Genomic DNA, 19,489 nt, shown 5'->3' with positions numbered 1-19,489 from the left:
TTGTATGCTCTCTATAGAGAGTGAATTGGTTTAGGAGGGTTGATGGTGACTGCCAAATGTTTGGGCAACACATATGATTTGCCTAACTGCGGGTTGCCATGATGTTTATGTTCTATGTAGCTACCATGGGAGACAGAAAAACAACCATCAGTACTCACTTGCTACGTCACAACTAACCTTGCATTTTTTCAGGACCCACTCTCTGCCGATCTACCACTCTATCCAGTGAAGCAGGCTTCACTACTTGGCACATTGCCCTGGTGTGACAGACTTCATTTTGTAGCCCATGCCATTGACTGTCATGCTCACTATGTGGCAGTTGCCCTGTTTATCTTGTATGTCATTTCCCTAATGTATGACAGAGGTTAATCTGTGGCATCCTGCCATTGCGACAGGGTGCACTCCATGGCATTTATCCTTCCACGTCATGGCACCCTACGTGGCACTGTGCACTAAAATAACTAAGCTCGCTATGTAGCACACTCCCATTGTGTACCAGGGCTTACTCTGTTGCACACTTACAGGACTGTTAAGTGAATCTTTAAGTCTTCATGCAGTTGCTCGTCCCATGCCTCTGTGTGCCAGGACTCGCTCTGCCTCAGTACCACTCTATCCCGGTGTACCAGGGCTCATTAAGTAACACTCTACCTCATGTGCCAGGGCTCAATCTGCATCAGTGCCACTCTGTCTCAGTGTGCCAAGGCTCGCTCTGCTTCAGTGCCACTCTGTCCCGGTGTGTCAGAGCTCGCTTTGCCTCAGTACCACTGGCCCTTATGTGCCTGGGCTCGCTCTGCGTCAGTGCAACTCTATCCAGAAGTGCCACTATATACAGGAGTACCAGGGCTCACTCTGCCTCAGTGCCACTCTATCCTGGTGTGCCAGGGCTCGCTCTGCCTCAGTGCCATGCTATCCCAGTGTTTCAGGGCTTGCTTCGACCCAGTGCCACAGGCCCCTATGTGCCAAGGCTTGCTCTTCCTCAATGCCACTCTATCTTGGTGTGCCAGGGGTTGCTCTGCCTCAGGGCCAGTGGCCCCATGTGCCAGGGCTTACTCCGCCTTAATGCCACTCTGTCCCGGTGTGCCAGGCCTCACTCTGCCTCAGTGTCACTTTAATCCCGGTGTGCCAGGCTCGCTGTGACTCAGTGCCACTGGCCCCCATGTGCCAGGGCTCGCTCTGGCTTAGTGCCACTCTATAATGTTGTACCAGGGCTCACTAAGTGGCACTCTGTCCCATGTGCCAGAGCTCACTCTGCCTCGGTGTCACTCTATCCTGGTGTGCCAGGGCTTGCTCTGCCTCAGTGCCAGTGGCGCCATGTGCCAGGGCTTACTCTGCCTTAATTCCACTCTGTCCCGGTGTGCCAGAGCTCACTCTGCCTCAGTGTCACTCTAATCCTGGTGTGCCAGGGCTGGCTGTGACTCAGTGCCACTGGCCCCATTGTGCCAGGGCTCGCTCTGGCTTAGTGCCACTCTATAATGTTGTGCCAGGGTTCACTAAGTGGCACTCTGGCCCATGTGCCAGAGCTCTCTCTGCCTCAGTTTCACTCTATCCTGGTGTGCCAGGGCTTGCTCTGCCTCGGTGTCACTGGCCCCCATGTGCCAGGGCTTGCGCTGCCTCAGTGCTACTCTATCTCAGTGTCCCAGGGCTCACTCAGTGGCACTCTGTCCCATGTGCCAGGGCTCACTGTGCCTCAGTGCCACTCTGTCCCGGTTTGCCAGGGCTCGCTCTGCCTTTATGCCACTCTATCCCGGTATACCAGGGCTCGCTCTGTCTCAGTGTCACTATATCCCAGTGTGCCAGGGCTTGCTCTGCCTCAGAGTCACGCTGCCCCAGTATACGAGGGCTCGCTCTGTCTCAGTGCCACTGGACCCCATGTGCCAGGGCTCCCGCTGCCTTAGTGCCACTCTATCCTTTTGGGCCAGGGCTTGCTCTGCCTCAGGGCCAGTGGCCCCATGTGCCAGGGATTACTCCGCCTTAATGCAACTCTGTCCCGGTGTGCCAGGGCTCACTCTGCCTCAGTGTCACATGTGCCAGGGCTCGCTCTGGCTTAGTGCCACTCTATAATGTTGTGCCAGGGCTCACTAAGTGGCACTCTGTCCCATGTGCCAGAGCTCCCTCTGCCTCAGTGTCACTCTATCCTGGTGTGCCAGGGCTTGCTCTGCCTCAGTGCCACTGGGCTCGCTGTGCCTCGGTGTCACTGGCCCCATGTGCCAGGGCTTACGCTGCCTCACTGCCACTCTATCTCGGTGTCCCAGGGCTCACTAAGTGCTGGTCAGGTGATTGTCCCGCACGCTTTGTGCTCCCAAGGAGAGATTGCACAAGAAGGTGCCAGTACAAAGGTCTGGAAAGGAATTGACAACCAGAAGGTTGCATGCTCTTTAGGAGACAGCTCCCTTCTGTGCTTTCCCACGCTCCCTAAGTCCGACTATCCCCACACCACGCCCACCATGGCATTGCTCTTTATTGCTCTAGTGGGTACAAAAGCCAACCAGAATCTGCTTCCCCCACCCCCTCATCCCCCGCCACCATGGAGGAATGCTTGATGTAAGGGTGACGTGGGTCCCTCTTGGAACATCGAGTCCTTCCTTTGTTCGTGTGTTTGACAGTTCTCATCCTATCACCCCCGCCCGCGGGCCACCCGTTTGACCTTTATTCTCAAGGACGCTGTGGGTAAAGGCAAGCCACCGTGTGCCGGATGTAGGGTAACCAGGCGTCCCGGTTTTGCCAGGACAGGCCCGGTTTTTCACCAGCAGTCCCGGAAGATTTCGGGAATTTTAAGTCATGTCGCTGTATTTACGAGAGGATCGCATGAACGCTGTGGGAGGTGACTTTCTGTTTTCCAAAGAAGAGAGTTAGCAGATGTTATCAGAAACCTATTTAATTAACAGGCGTTATACTGGCTTTAAAAAAGCATTTTATTTTTGCTCCAAGTTCCGCTTCTGTAATTCTGTGCTGATGAGCGCTGTCTCTCTGTGCGATCGGTTGAAGTAAAATTGTAGTCCTTACTCTATTTTTTGTGAAACGTCCCTGTTTCTGACCTTAAAATTCTGGTCAACTTAGCCGAGAGCACCGGTACCACCAGACAGCCGCCGCTCTGACCCCAGCCTCTTTCTGCGCCCTGCGTGGCAGTGCATCACATCCTCCTCCCGGAACCAGTTTACCAGTTCCAAACTCCCCTCTCAGAACAGTGGATCAGTGCCAGAGTATTCCTACAACCAATGTGTCGGTGGCTTTAATCAATATGCCAGTACAAGGCATCCTAACATCCGTTGTGCAAGTACCAGATTGCTAGCCTGCCCCGATCAGGAACCGGTGTGCCATGCCCAGTCAGTCTCATTCTGCACACATTATGTCAGTATCAGCCCCATACAGCACTGAGCACGCCGGAGTATACCAGTACCTGGCTCTTTAAAGCGCGAGTAACAGCTGTTTGCCAGACCCAGGACCATCAAATCACGAAACAGGATGGTTCTTTGTGATAGGAACCGTATTTAGGGCAGATGGGGTGAAGACGGGCCGCAGGCCGGAGCTGGAGGTGACCCCTGCAGCCACAGCCTTTTCTTACTGAGCCTCTCTAAAGTTTGTGGTGGGGGCCTGAACAGCAACGCCCCCTTCTCCTCCCACTTTCAGAGCCGTTGCGCTTCCGACTTGTAGATCTCCGCCCCTCCACCTCTGACGTTTGTCCGAAGAGAGTTCACACCAGGGGGTAAAGAACGGCCCCCACGGCGCGGGGGGGGGGGGGGTGGGGGGGGGGGGAGGGGTGTTAGGCGAGCTCCAGGCCCCCCCTCCTCAACCCAGCACGTGGCCTCAGTGAGTCCGGAAAAGGCCCCCCTCCATGCTATCTGCAGGGGGACCCTCTCCAGTTTCGTTACGCCACTGTGTGTAACGGGGAAAAGAAGGGGGTTTATACAGAGAGGCATGTGACGCTAAGGTTGAGATTTAAGTGGGGCGTGTCCTTGCTGGTCTCAAACCCGGCAGTAATTAACACTGACATTAGACTGGGTCCCCTAATGCCCCATATTGATGTCCTAAACTTAACAGGCAAAGACACCGTTTCCTGAGCAGTGACTGTAAAACACTTCAGCCATTTCAAGTCAACAATGTAGTTCCTGTTTACATTTAAAGTATTTAACCTAATCTTGCATTATTTAAGAGTGTTTACTTTTCCAGGATGTCATGTATCTGTATACATTTCGTGCAAGGTAACCTTGTGTAGTGTGCACAGTGAACTGTGTTTTCACTTGGTGCCTGTGTGAGCCGAGTCTGTGGATGTTTACAGTAGGCATGACTGAGAGCTCTGTAGTTGAACTGAAGGCAGTGTGAGTTTTCTCACTGTGCCTGGGGGGTGGGTCATAAAGGTGTTAAGTATATATGGCCATCCAGTCCTTGGCCTCTCTCTGGTAGTTGGAGCATAGCAATGGCCATGTGTGCCAATTGTAATTTCGATTCTGTGCTTTAAAGTGAGTGAATGAGGGAGGTACCCTGCTGTCGAAATATTGTCAGGGCGAAAGTAATGAAAAATCCAATGCTAAGAGGCGGGCGGGTGCATTGTGCATGTAGTGGGGATGGTGAAGTAAAGGCAATGCAAGAAAAATCATGAAGGAGAGTGTAAGAAGTGAGTGCTGAGTAGAAAAGAGAGTAGGCGTGAGATATACAAGTGTACGATTTCAGAAAGTTACGGGAGAACAAGGCATAAATGCCTTACAGAGCAACTGCAGCAGTGGTGGCAGTAAAGAGGGAGCAGCGCGTGGAGGGTGGGGAGGAAGCAAAAACCTTTAATTAAAAAAATAAAATAAAAAAACTACCTGCTTCGCGGCGGTGCCACTCCTCTTTTCTGGTCACTACAGGCAGGCACATGCTTCGAGCCTGCCCTGCGGCCAATCCTGCTCTGAGCAGCGTTAGGGTTGGCTGGAGCTCCCAGCTAAGGCGCTCCCAGGCAGAATGGGAGCCTGCTCTCTCCAGCCCGGCAACACAGTGTCGGGTTGGAGAGAGCACAGTGCGCAAGTGTCTTTGGCCAACCCGAGACAGCTGGCCAAACTCACATGCGGACTGAGGGGAGTGCACGCCCCCAAGTCCCCGTCATCCCCCATGGCCCCGCCCACTTAACAACTAAACGATAATAAACACAGTTTATTATCGTTTAGTTGTTAAAGTTTTGCAGCTGCTGCTGCTCTCAAGGGGGGGGGGGCAGAGCTGAACTGCATAGGAAAGTGGTGTGAAGGGACAAACTGGAGTGACTGAGATACTCCAAGGACTGCAGCCCCTTCCACAGACCTTAGTAATGTTTAATTCAACGGGTCATATTGTCGGATTTGAAACATTTTCAGTTCTAATTATTCACAACTGCTTCATTGTTTTTACTCATTTTTTAGGGTCGAGTCTGAGTCGCATGCGCTTGCGCATGCGTTTCGCTAAGCGAGACGCTTTAGTAATTAAAAAGGCCTCGGGCCCTGTCCACATAACGTCAGTGTCTGTCATTGGCTTGTGGGCTTGCCTGTTAGAATGTGCTTGATTTCATTAGTGGAAGGCATGCACATGTCATGCCTTTTCCGGTGGATAGCCCTCCTCGAGCGCATCGACCAAGTACAGAAAACATGCAAGGCTCGCTGTTTTCTGTCCAGCTCGTGGACTACTTTTTCTCTATTTTCCCAGCGCGATCTCGCTTGGCAGAAGTCGAGCGCTTTACATAATATCGGCCCTGTTAAACAGTTAATTGCACTTTTTCGGGCTACGTACATAAATGCACTTTTGCCAATAGGTTTCATTACCAGTGAAAAGTCGGGTTAGGAGTATACAACGCTATCAGCTCTAACACGAGCAAACGCGAGACCCGTTGCATTGCAAATGCTTGTTTGTTCTGTTAATAAACAGTGGCAAAGCTAATAGTTTGACTTGTTTTACTTGCATGTCCTTCACTGTGTCAAACCTCTAGTAGAGTGGTAGCTAGGGGAAGCAGAGGACTTTAGTTTACATGTTTTAAGCCACACCTTTCAATATATAGGCCACACCCTTTGGAATTTTTTCCTAGTTACACTTCATAGGCGACTCCCTTTTTAAAGATCCAACCCTCAACCTTTTTATCTGCTTAAAGCCCTGCAGAGAGGTTACAGAATCAGGGTGGCAGGTCGTGTGCATGCTTTCATGTCCGTACAAAAAGATGTACAGGCAATCTTGCGTGCCAGACGAGATCAGCACAGTTCTGTATTCAAAACACAGTCTTGTGTGCTTGGAAGGACACGCACATCTATTTGCGTGAAAGTGTATCTGCACAGACAGTCCCGTCGAGCAGGATAGACGTGGACAGTACAGTATGCCTGGAGAGATATTTACAAACATCCCGAGTGCCAAAGAGGTGTGTGCGCACCCATGTGCAGCAGACGGAGGGATGTAAACAGCCCTGGGGACTAGGGCTTTGTACCAGGACAAGGTGTACAGCTGTTCTTGTCACGAGGTAGATATACGTGTCTCTCGAGAATGAGTTCATACAATATTTTGTGCTGGGGGACGCAGAGTCCTGTGTGTCAGAAGAGAGATTAGAGCCACACTGCTTTGTGTTCTTCGGGTTCGAGGGAGGTACAGGGAGTGCAGAATTATTAGGCAAATGAGTATTTTGACCACATCATCCTCTTTATGCATGTTGTCTTACTCCAAGCTGTATAGGCTCGAAAGCCTACTACCAATTAAGCATATTAGGTGATGTGCATCTCTGTAATGAGAAGGGGTGTGGTCTAATGACATCAACACCCTATATCAGGTGTGCATAATTATTAGGCAACTTCCTTTCCTTTGGCAAAATGGGTCAAAAGAAGGACTTGACAGGCTCAGAAAAGTCCAAAATAGTGAGATATCTTGCAGAGGGATGCAGCACTCTTAAAATTGCAAAGCTTCTGAAGCGTGATCATCGAACAATCAAGCGTTTCATTCAAAATAGTCAACAGGGTCGCAAGAAGCGTGTGGAAAAACCAAGGCGCAAAATAACTGCCCATGAACTGAGAAAAGTCAAGCGTGCAGCTGCCACGATGCCACTTGCCACCAGTTTGGCCATATTTCAGAGCTGCAACATCACTGGAGTGCCCAAAAGCACAAGGTGTGCAATACTCAGAGACATGGCCAAGGTAAGAAAGGCTGAAAGACGACCGCCACTGAACAAGACACACAAGCTGAAACGTCAAGACTGGGCCAAGAAATATCTCAAGGCTGATTTTTCTAAGGTTTTATGGACTGATGAAATGAGAGTGAGTCTTGATGGGCCAGATGGATGGGCCCGTGGCTGGATTGGTAAAGGGCAGAGAGCTCCAGTCCGACTCAGACGCCAGCAAGGTGGAGGTGGAGTACTGGTTTGGGCTGGTATCATCAAAGATGAGCTTGTGGGGCCTTTTCGGGTTGAGGATGGAGTCAAGCTCAACTCCCAGTCCTACTGCCAGTTCCTGGAAGACACCTTCTTCAAGCAGTGGTACAGGAAGAAGTCTGCATCCTTCAAGAAAAACATGATTTTCATGCAGGACAATGCTCCATCACACGCGTCCAAGTACTCCGCAGCGTGGCTGGCAAGAAAGGGTATAAAAGAAGGAAATCTAATGACACGGCCTCCTTGTTCACCTGATCTGAACCCCATTGAGAACCTGTGGTCCATCATCAAATGTGAGATTTACAAGGAGGGAAAACAGTACACCTCTCTGAACAGTGTCTGGGAGGCTGTGGTTGCTGCTGCACGCAATGTTGATGGTGAACAGATCAAAACACTGACAGAATCCATGGATGGCAGGCTTTTGAGTGTCCTTGCAAAGAAAAGTGGCTATATTGGTCACTGATTTGTTTTTGTTTTGTTTTTGAGTGTCAGAAATGTATATTTGTGAATGTTGAGATGTTATATTGGTTTCACTGGTAATAATAAATAATTGAAATGGGTATATATTTTTTTTTGTTAAGTTGCCTAATAATTATGCACAGTGATAGTCACCTGCACACACAGATATCCCCCTAACATAGCTAAAACTAAAAACAAACTAAAAACTACTTCCAAAAATATTCAGCTTTGATATTAATGAGTTTTTTGGGTTCATTGAGAACATGGTTGTTGTTCAATAATAAAATTAATCCTCAAAAATACAACTTGCCTAATAATTCTGCACTCCCTGTATACACACACTGCTTTGTTTCAGAAGGGAGGTTGCCTACTCCTGTGTGCAAGAAGGAAGAGTTGGACCGTACGTTTTGCGTGCCACACTCTGCCATGCGCGCAAAGAGGGATGTGTACACTCAGATATCTGTACCTGAAATATGTAAACACAGCCCTGCGTGCTAAGAGTTTGTGCCCATAGCCCACCTGCGCCGTCGGAGTTGTACATACAATGCAGATGCAACGTTCACTGTACCAGGAGAGACGTTCTTAAGCATAGCATTGTGTTCCAGCTAGATTGAGTACAATCATGTTGTAGGAGAGTGTGTACAGACAGTTCAGTGTGTCAGGAAGGGTCCGTATAAACCTCTGTGCCAATACTGCGTGATGTGAGGTAGCTAGCTGAAAGCCCGAGTGTGCAGGGAGGCAGGAGTACAATACAATCAGTGCCAGTCCCATGTGCTAGAGAGGTTCGTACACACAGCTGTGTTTGCCAGGAGGCTGTGAGTACACATTATTGCCCGCCATGCCTTATGTGTCAGGGAGTAAGTGCGCAGCCCTGTGTGCCAGGTGGGAAGCGGCGAGAAAAGGGTGCCCTGGTTCGTTCGTAGTTGACACAGGAAGCGAAGGGTGGCACCCAGGTGAGGAGGGCGGATCTCCAAGAAGGGGCGGGGCCTCCTGTCCGGAGTTCCTTTTCCTCCCTCCTTCCATACCAGGGGCACGTACTCTGAGGGGGCACCGGGTACTAGCGCCTGATCCCGTCACCACCATGCCCGAGAATGTGCCCCCCTCACCTCTGTACCGTTTCCAGGAGCTCTTACGAGCGAACTCCCTGCGCTTCGCCACCCTGGTGGAACTGCTGCTTAACAAGAGCAAGGTGAGGGGCATCGAAGGGGCAGGGCAAATGCGTGAAAGTTAACCTGGGTAGTCACGAGCAGCGTGCAAGGACGAAGGAATGTTCGAAGGGGCACCTGGAAGCAAGTAGCGCCAGGGGCGTCGGGGTGGGGAGTGGGAAACAGGAAAGGGGCATTGGGCGAAGGGGCCGCTATCAGCAGGTGGCATCGCGGGGCGGGGTGGATGATACCGAGCGGGGCTGGCAGAAGGAGGCACTGCGGGGAAGAGGTTACAGGATGAGGCCACCAGAGGCAAGGGTCGACCAGAAGAACCTTGCTGGTTTAAGAGTATCCGTGAGGAGTAGTCATTCAGGCATTCGGGGAACCAGGGAACAAGGTGAATCCTGGGCCAATCGAAAGCAGGGCACTCGGCCGCCTCTGTCAGCGAGAGGTTCGTTCTGAGGACCAGGGTGCACCGATGAGCATGGGCAAGCAGGGACCAAGAGGGAGCAAGTTTGCCAGGCGGCAGTGACACTCGGGACCTGGGGGGGTGTGTGAGTCATGGGCTTCGTGGTGGAAGACAGAGCGGATAACAGGGAACAGTGGTCCTATAACACACTTTACAAACCAAAGACCTTGTTTTGTAAATGCTACAGGTTCTCCTGGGATGACATCCTTGCACAACGACGAGGCATGTTATCAATTTTTTATTTACTGATTTAGATGTAAAGACTATTTTAAGAATTCCATTTGGTTGAAGTCTACAATTTGTGGCTTTTACATCAATTATGGAAATTACAGGAAATTATTCAAAGGTTATGTCAGCAGTAAACGAACTACCCATTTTAATTAAAACCACTGTTTTCTGTGCGATAACTGGCAAGTACCAGTAATTACTATCATACAGTCGTACATAGTAACTATCTAGCTGAGACTGATTATGCTTGTGTATTTGAGTGAAACTTGGGGTTGCTTTTTCACTATAGTCTGAAGCAAGCAGTCACATAGTGGAGAGTTTACTTAAAATTTATGCAACACAGGGCAGCAGGGGAAGTCGCTGTGGTGCTTTGCCTGAATAAGAGAGAACTGAAAAGCGCCATATCAATTAACATATGACGCTCTTCAGCTCTGTCCATGTGCCAGTACCCTTGAGGCTGCCTATCGCCAACACAGGTGCCAACTCAGGCCCCCTTGTAAGGATAGCTGCATTCTTTCCTGCACAAAAACAATCCTTAGAAGTGTGCAGACCCTGGCCTCTCGACTTTCTCTCTTCTGACCCTGGGTGTAGTGCCTCCGGAGCACTCTCTTGGGTCCTTATTAATGAAGCCTTTACATTGTTCTTGTGTCAGTAAACATTTACAAAGCCATACAAGTCCAGATTTGTGTGGCCTTGCGTGACTTTGTAAAGAAATGTAATGCAAAGTAGCTGCTTGGATTGTATTACGTTACATTTCAACTTGGGAGGCATTCCATGAGTGGAGCATGGGCATGTCCATGCATCCACTCAAGGATTTTAGTGCATTCCCAAATTTACAAAGACTTGTAATCCTGGGAATGCATTAAAATGTTATGCCTTCCAGAGTGTAGCATAAGGAGGCGAAATATCTTTAATCCTCTTGTTAATTTTCTGCAGCACACATAAATGAGGAAAATGGCTCTAAGTATTGTTTTTGTACAGGAAGGTGTCCGTTCCTGAACAACAAACAATCCTGTCTATAACACAGGCAACTTGCACTATGGTGCACGGATGCATGTGTTGGCGCTAGGCTGCACACAATGCCCCAGGTCAAGAAAAGAGTAGAAATGCTGGATATCTTTATAAATATAGAGCATTTCTGCTCTATCCCTTTAACCCAGCACAGCATGTCATTTTTGCTAGCTGCCCTGTGTTGCATGGAAGTTTACTAAATGTGCCCCTTGGTCTCTCTTCTCTCACACTGTGTGCAGAACCTGTCCTCCATGGGTCTTTCTCTTCTTCAAGCCGTGTGCAAAGCCTGGCCCCTCTCTGTGGGTCTCTCCTGTTAAGCTCATACTGGGAACACAGACTGGCCTCGGGGGACTGTCCGATAGTTTTGTTGTAGGTTTATAGCAGTGATGGCTATGTTACCTGAATTCTTCACAGCCTGGGATATAGTGTTTATTTCTGTTATGTTTTCGGTAACCCTCTCAGTACTGAATTGCACAGAGCAGTGCGAGGACCGATTCAGCCATTAGTAAATATAAGCCTTAGTGTGAGATGAGGTAGGGAAGTGTGCAAAATGGTTAAAGAAAAAGTGACTGGTATATTTACAGGCTTATCTGCAGGATCCAGGTTCAGTTTTTGAGCCTTCTGCAGATCTACGTACTTTGTCGAAATATAATCTACATCTGCAAAGAGCACTCATTCAAAGATGCCGAGATGTCCCACCATGTCAGCCAGCACAGACTTTTCAGCCTACATTACTTAACATGCAGGAGTTTCAGGGAACATAGTTACATTGTGAAAAAAGAAACTAGAAGTACCAGAATGCCCCATTCCGTTGGCCAAAAAGCATGAAATGTCAGACGTTGCTGTGCACAGAGGATCTGGGCTGAGGTTGAAAGCCTTCCATACCACCCACACTACTTAAAATTAAATACTTGATTTAAGGTTTTGCGGCGGAGTGCAGTCTGGCTGGCGGGGGAATATTTCCTCTGCCACTTTGATGAACTATCATTTGCCAGATTCAGAGACGGCAACCAGCTCAGCAGTCATCTCCGTACATTCAAAGGAACAATCATTGAGGCAGTATATTTCAGTTTACACACATTTTGGTGAATGACTGTTGTCGCTTTTGAAAGCTGTTCACCAACCTTTTTTTTGTTTTTAGGAAACAAACTCTTAAAGTGGGAGTTGGTTTCTTGAAAACAAGAAACTAATGACCCCACACCCTGGGAGTGTTCTCCTGGTGTGGGGGGTAATACTTGTCTTGTCCCTTACTGCCAAATTTTTCCTGCAGGCGATGGGCAGCAAAAAAAGGCATTACTCCGGCCACCCCAAATAGGGCGGGCAGTGTTATGTTCTTCCTGTGATATCCCCTACTCCATCCATCCGATGGAGGAAGTTTTCCATCAATGTAAGGTTTGCCCATCTCTAAATGAGGGAGGCGGACCAAAGATTGAGTTGACAGATTACTACATTGCCTTTGCAATGGAGTTCCTGTCTACCAAACTAAATCGGCATCTAAGGTTTTGCTTGCCAGTTGTGTATCTTCACAACTCATCTGATGGACTTATACCTTATATAAGTTTTTCTGCCTATCACAATTTTCTGCTTACCGGCAGTTTGTGGTCCAGACCTGCAAGTCACATAGTCATGTGACTTCTTAAAATCTAGACTGAAAGTAGTTATTTTCACACTTGTATGTCTTTTACTTGCTTGATGATCAGTGTCCCTGAAATAAAGTCGTGGTCAGTGGTGTTGAGCATAGGGACGGACATGGTCTTTTTTTATGCAAACTATTGTTGTTGGTGTAAAAGTAGGGAGTTAAGGACATACGAAGGAGGGGCGCTTGTGCAGTTTGGGTTGTGGAAGGTGACAGGAATGAGTGAGTTTTCCTTTGAGTTCAAGGTTGCCGAGTGAAGACGCCAGCGTAGGCCTGCCGGGAACACTTCCTGGAATGTGAACCATCACAAGTCCAGGATTACCCAGAATTCCTCTGCAGGCGAGGTTATGTAAGAGCGACCTTTCACCCTTGCTCTGCATGCAGGAAGCGGAGCTGTTGTTGACGTCATTGTTGCTTGGGCTTTTCTGAAAGGGCTCTTGAGCAATACCCGACTGACTTGTCAGACCGATTCTGTATGAATCTTGTGCAAGGAGTGCAGCTGCTGGGACGTACAGCAGAGGTGAAAGGGGGAGGGGCGTCTACAGGAGCGAATGAAGGGTCCACAGTAGTGCTGAATTTGAGCCAGTGGTTGCAGGTGGGGCCTTCCGGCATTCATTGTTTTCTGCGGCCCTAGATTAATTATAATCTACAGACTTTGACCCAGAAACAGAGAGAGAGAAAGTGGAAAGAAAGAGGAAGAGAAAAGAACCTACACGAGTGAGATATAGGGGCAGGGAAAGAATATTGGCAGAGCAGAGGTATGAGGTGAAGTTCAGATTAGACAGCCTTGTTATTTGACAGAGGCACTGGACATTGGCACTTGTTATTTTACAAATCAGGCATTGGGACAGAGAGCTAATGCACTGAAAATATATTGTTTGGGAACGTCAGAGGTAGGTCTGCTGCATGCAACAATTACTCCACGGATAACTAGAGGGGAGAACCGCAGAATGTAGGTCGTATGGGAGAGTGGAGGAGACCACTTTGACTTGGAAGACATACTCCATGAGGCAGCTGGAGTGTGGAGCTGTTTTATCATTGACTATACACCACGGGGGAAAGAGCGCAGAAGCGACAGTAGAGGCTCAATAATGCAGAGCGGACTAGAGAGATCGCTACAGCAAGGAACAGATACACAATGGGGAATGAGACGAAGAGCCCCTACTACACAGGGAACCGGAGGGAGAGCAACTGCGTAGGCCAGGTACTCCATAGGGAGCAAGACGGAGAGCAAGTGCATAGGTTACCTACTCTGCTACTCCACGAGGAACAAGAGAGAATGTTACAGCAGTGTCCCGATACTCCACAGAGAACTTCAGGGAGAGATACAGCATAGGCCATGTACTCCACATGGAAGAAGAGGGAGAGCTACAGCATGGAAGAGTGACGCCACAGGGAATGAGAGGGAGAGCTCCGGCAGAGACAAGATACTCTGCAGAGAGCTCCAGCAGAGACCAGATACTCCACAGGGGTCAAGAGGTAGACCTCTTGAGGTACATCAATGAAATACTCCATGTGAACTAGTCGAGAGTGCAGTGCCTGGGTTGAAGAGTGACAGTAACACCAATGGACATGCTTACTTTAGTCAGTACCTCAGTCAGGATTGGGCTTTTGTGCTCTAAATCCCCATTTTATTATTCTCTGAAGATGCAACAGTGGTCACCAGGCTTGTGTAGAGGTTTGTGTGTGTATGTGTGTACACATAGGTAATTGGCAGGTGGCGTGCTACATCCCTCTTTAACATAGTATAACCTAACATGATCAATAGGTTCATCACTAGTGCAGATATCTAACCTCCTAATCACTGCACAGCCTCTCAGTCTTTGTGAAGGTCTCTGCTGAGGTCTCAAAGAGCATGCCAGTCCTCTTCTCACTATGCCAACTGAGACATTTCCAATGTCTGTGGTCTTTTTGGAAGAAGGTTTTCTCCTGGTGGTGACAGAGTTGTTGGCATGAAGTTTCATTGTTCCCACTCAATGTCATTGTCCATTTGCGAGGGTGGGTTGGTCGTTATTTTCTCTGTATTGGTGTCTGAGGGAAGCAAGGATATTTGTTAAACATGGATTTATTTTGGGGTGCATGCTCATGTCTGTGAGCGCCACCCCCAACGCAGATCTCAGCTAGCTCTCTGCTTTGTTGCATAGCTCTTTCTTTGGTTTCTAGGGCTTGACATGCCCAGAGAGGAGCACCCGGTATGGTACTCTGACTGACATGGCTGAATAAAATGGAAGCAGACGCTGTATCATGCAGTGCAAAGTGTTTCGAGATACCTGCAGAAAATTATGGATTTATGAATCTCGCTCTCACTTTGTTCCACTGTAATGTAGAGGACATTTTTTTAGTGTCCTCTTGAAGCGTTCCACTTTGCCGTTAGCTTCGGACCACCTCAGTGTGATATTAGGGTGGTCCACTCCAAGTGCCTTCAAATATTTCTGAAACTTAAACACATGAGACAGAGATCTGATGTCTGATTAAATGTCTGCTGGTAGTCCATACGCCACCAGCACACTTCTAGCTAGCTCCTAAGGAGTTAGATGGCACTGTTTCTGCATATGTGAGGCATGCATTAATCTATACTACAAGGTGCTTGCCTTTCGGCAGAAAACAAAAGTCTGTGCTGACCCTGGTCGAGGGTACTGTGCATTCTTCATCAGTGATCATTGGAGGTGGTAGTACTCCTACTTCTGTTTCTTGAAGTATTTGAGATCTGACACGATACCTTCACCTAGCACATCAGTTTTCTCTGTGCCACTGCCTACCCTACTTTTGGTTTTGCCGTTCTTTGATGGCCTCGATATAACTCTTAGTTGTATCACTGGATGCTGGCATTCAATCAGGGTTATGCTTTTGTCACCTTGCGACACAAACCCTCTTCACAACTGCTGAGTTCATGACAGACTCTGCATAGTGTAGTGTCTGCAGAGTATACGCATTTTTGTTTTTATAACCTATAAGCAAAAAGCTGCAGAATTTTAACTTAGCTGCCTCTACCGCTGGCTTCAAACCTGGATCTTCTTCTGAAAGCCTCTACATTTCCTTTATCGTCATGACTTTCTGGCAGGCACTTTGTATTGCTAGACACAAGTAGTCTTTTACATCAATAAATCGCTGTTGAATTTCTTGAGAGCCATTGCGTGGCCTAGAAGATAGTCTGTAAAAGTATTGGATCCCTTTCTGTTCTAGCCTGTGAAGCTGTATTTTTTAAATTGAAGAGCCCATTTCTTCAATCTTTGTAGCACGTCTGAGCAGTACCTTGAAATAAGGGCACAAGTGACCTGTGGTCTTTTGTTACTTTGAATTCATGCCCTTCAAGGCAACAAAGGAAATGGACGTAGCCCCATCTTTTGGAAAGTGCTTCCTTCTTTATCTGGGCATAGTTTTTTTCATAATTTAGCAATGCTCAGCTTGCACCTGCTATTGAACCCAATTGGTCTCAAATATGTTCTTGCAGTAAAATGGCTCCCAGGTCTACAGAGCTGGCATCTGCTTTGAATTACGTGGCTGATTTCACAGGCATAGACCTGCAGCACTAAGGATGTACCCCAAGGAAGATCTGGATGGGGAAGCACCATCGCTTAATAGATGCTCCAAAGAAGAACTGGAGCTGTAGAAAACAGAAGTCACTCTCCATTGGAAAGCCTTGAAGGAGAGCGGATGCACAGGCAGATCATTCACGAGTAGTTTGAGAGAGTGCTCCTGCACAAAACAAATACTCCATGATGAGCTATAGGGATAGCTGCCGCACAGAAAGTTATTCCATGGAAATGAAAAATTCCCTTGCTTTCGTAAAGGAAAGTTTCAATTCTATTAAGGGCACAAAGGCGAGGATTATGCTCAAACTTTCATTCCTTTCAATATTTCCATCAGTCTTCAACAATAGCAAAAACTGCCTTTCCTATACTACTAGTACTGGAAAAGAAATACTCAACAACTGAGTGACCAATCAAGGCCAGTGCCCATAGTCCATATAATTAAGTATCCCAGAGGCACTTCCTCTTTCTTGCGTGCAGCCAGAAGAGTTATCCCGGATCATTTGCCTTTGTTGGAATTGCACCTGAAGGAAGGAATTCATAGAATTCACTAGCTGGCCTTAAAACAACTACAACCACCACATGCCTTTAAAAAAGCACATATAACTTCTGGAAGAGAAAACTTACCATATACCTAAGCATAATAACAGTATGAGATATTCTAACCGTGAGCCATAAATGCAGAGAAACCAAACATACTCGCACTGAACAAAGCTTTCATTAGCCCTATCTCAGGGAATTATCCGGGGTAGAGAAAAATACGTTATAACAGGTGGGAGGGAATAATCCTTGCCTCTGTGTCCTTAATAGAATTGAAACTTTCCTTTACAAAAGCTAGGACATTTTTCATTCTATATCAGGACCAGAAGCAAGGATTATGCTACTTCAAAGCTTATCCACCGCTGAAGACATCATATCAGTCACCGGTTTAAAATAAAACCCCGTAAAAATATAGAGTCCGAATATCAATCAGCCTCATTGATAATATCCTGCAGCCTGGCCTCTTGAGAAAAGGCTTTTGAGGCCATGGCCCCTCTCACAGAGTGAGCTCCGAACTGTGTGACATCAATGCCCACCTTATGCATGATCCAGTGGACCCAGCGAACAATGTTGGGGGGGTGAGACCATTTTGAAAGGTTTTATAAGAGATATCAGAAATTGCTTCTCATCTGGTGGACGGAGCTCCTCCGTCATGGTTTTGTATGCCTTAAGGCACTTAACCACACACAACTTAGGATGGGAATCAAAAGTAAGATAAGAGATCATCCTGTAGTCTGCTTTAGTTCTTCTGGAGATGTGGAATGTTACTCCATGTGGAGCGAAGACCCGACCTGAAACATCCAGGGCCCTGACATCAGATACCCTATGGCACGAGACCAAACAGAGGAGCATTACTAGTTTAGCCAATAACTCTTTGCGTGAAAGGTACTCGTTCCACTGCCATGACTAAAAGAGATTCAGTACCAAGGTGACATCCCAAAGGACTGAGTACCTGGGTTCTGGAGGTAGACAGCTGGACTCCTCTCAGCAATTTACAAACTAAGTGGTGTTCCCCAACGGGAGCCCCTTGCACTGGCTAGTGACCCGCTTATATAGCCGAGCGATAAGAATTGATAGTTCTGTATGCCAGACCCTGTCCTGCCAAACATGGCAAGAAATTCAGGATCAGGACAACTCCGCACCCCATGGGATCTTCCTGGCGTTGAACACACCAATCGGGACTGCGCTGACTTAAAACGTTTGGCGGTCCGTTGGCCAGCATACGGTCAGCCTCTTATGAAAGGGTCGGGACTCGCCATCTCTCCCGGTAACCCACCACTCCATGAGTGGAAGATGACCCTGGAGGACTAGCTGATGATGCTGGCCTTGGGGATCCCGAAGAATATCTAGAGCATGGGGAAGACGCATTAGAAAATCACCAGAAAGTTCCAGAAGAACTGGAAACCAACCTACGATCTCCAAATGTACCTGATCACCACCACGTCCGCCTGCTGCCTCCTCACCTGGGTGGCCAGTCTCATTATCATAGCAAAAGGGGGAAAGGCATAACCCTTCTCTTTCAACCGATCCTGTAGGAATGCATCCATCACCAAAGCTATGGGATCTGGCTTCCACATGAAATATCTGGGAGTCTGATGATCCAGAGAGACGCAATGAGGTGTATCGAGAATGGGCACCAGCGACTTTTGAGTAGGGAAAATATCTGAGGATCCAGTTACCACAGACTAATGTCTGGTCATTCCCGCAAGCACCAATCTACAATTTAATTGGATGTCCCTGGAAGGTGCTCTGCTGTGACTGATACGTTGTTCCGAAAGTTCCTTGGCCAGGTTCGCCAGGACCTTCTACTCGGAGCCTCCAAGGTGGTTTATATAGCAGACTGCCGAGACATTGTCCATTTTTAGTAACATGCAGCAACTTACCTTTTCGTTGGTCCAGCATTGAACCGTGAAGGAGCCCATCATGAGCTCCCGACAATTGATGTGGAGCAATTGATGTGGAGTGATTGTTCTTCCGCGGTTCATTTTCCTCCTGTGAATGACTGGCCGCAGCGTGCTCCCAAACTGGATTTGCTGGCATCCGATTCTATTATAAGGTCTTGATCTGAGCCAAAAATGGCTTTGCTGTTCCAGGCCTCCATATGGGACAACCACCAGTTCATTTCTGTCCTGTCCTCGTCTGTCAGAGGAACTTGCTCTGGATACTGGAGACCTCTGCACAGGTGGAAGGCCTTGAGTCTCTGCAGGGCCCTGTAATGTAACGGCCCCAGAAAAATAGCTTGAATCAAGAACTAAAGCAGTCCCACAATCATCACCACCTGGCAAAGAGAGGTCGAAGATTTGGAGAGTGTCCTTTTCAGTTCCCTTTGGATTTTTGTCGTCTTTCTGGTGGGCAAACTGAGAGTCTTGTCGGTTGAGTTGAAAACAAGACCAAGGAAGGTGATCTGTTTGGAAGGGACCAGTACTGGTTTCTTCATGCTGATGATGAAACCCAGACATTCCAAAATATTTATTGTTGATTGTAGGTGATCCTGTAGCCTGACTGGGCACTGATGCATGAGAAGAATATTGTCCAGATATATTATTAGATGATACCCTTGGGCCCTCAAGCATTCCACTACAGGTTTTCAAGACCTTAGTGAAGCGAAACAGGGCAGAGCATAAACCGAATGGAAGGGTTTGGAACTCGAAGATGGAACCGCACCACGGGAATTGTAAGAAACAGTGGTGGTGAAAAAAAAATGGGGACTTTTAAGTACACATCCTTGAGATCTAGGCGCACCATCTAATCATCCGGAAGTAACAAATTCCATAGTAGATGAATCCCCTTCATTTTGAAATGGCGGTAGAACAGCCAATCATTAAACTCCTGCAGATTGATGACAAGGCCATGCCCGCCATCTCGCTTCTCCCCCAAGAAAAGGTTACTGAGGAAACCTCTGGGATGAGGTTGGGACGGGACAATAGCTTCCTTGCAGAGCAGTTCTCATACCTCCTGATCTATCAGGGACATTTGACCCCAGGAAAAAAATCAATGGGTGTGAGTGCTGCACACGAGACCTGTAAAATTCTATGTGAAATCCCTGCACTGTTTGGAGCACTCAAGTGACTGAGGTAGTGGAACGCCAATTGTTCCATTCACAAGTTCAACCCCCCACTTGAACTT

General features: G+C 48.0%; 1 protein-coding gene across 11 annotated transcripts in view; it reads left to right on the top strand.

Annotated features, from left to right (window-relative positions):
- Positions 1 to 19,489, top strand: part of USP2 (ubiquitin specific peptidase 2) — a 185,761-nt gene that overhangs the window by 89,663 nt on the left and 76,609 nt on the right. For 2 of the 11 annotated variants that reach the window (XM_069224860.1, XM_069224859.1), the window contains exon 1: positions 8,798 to 8,993. The exons of the other annotated variants lie outside the window; for them this stretch is intronic. In XM_069224860.1, the coding sequence (XP_069080961.1) occupies positions 8,886 to 8,993 (108 nt within the window). In that variant the 5' untranslated portion in view covers positions 8,798 to 8,885. Of the gene's footprint in view, positions 1 to 8,797; positions 8,994 to 19,489 lie in introns of those variants that run through there. 11 annotated transcript variants of the gene reach the window in all.

Source organism: Pleurodeles waltl, chromosome 3_1, assembly GCF_031143425.1.
Source record: "Pleurodeles waltl isolate 20211129_DDA chromosome 3_1, aPleWal1.hap1.20221129, whole genome shotgun sequence".
Classification (NCBI taxonomy): Eukaryota; Metazoa; Chordata; class Amphibia; order Caudata; family Salamandridae; genus Pleurodeles; species Pleurodeles waltl.
Note: the sequence above shows the minus strand (reverse complement) of the source record. Positions and strands in the feature narration are given on the sequence as shown.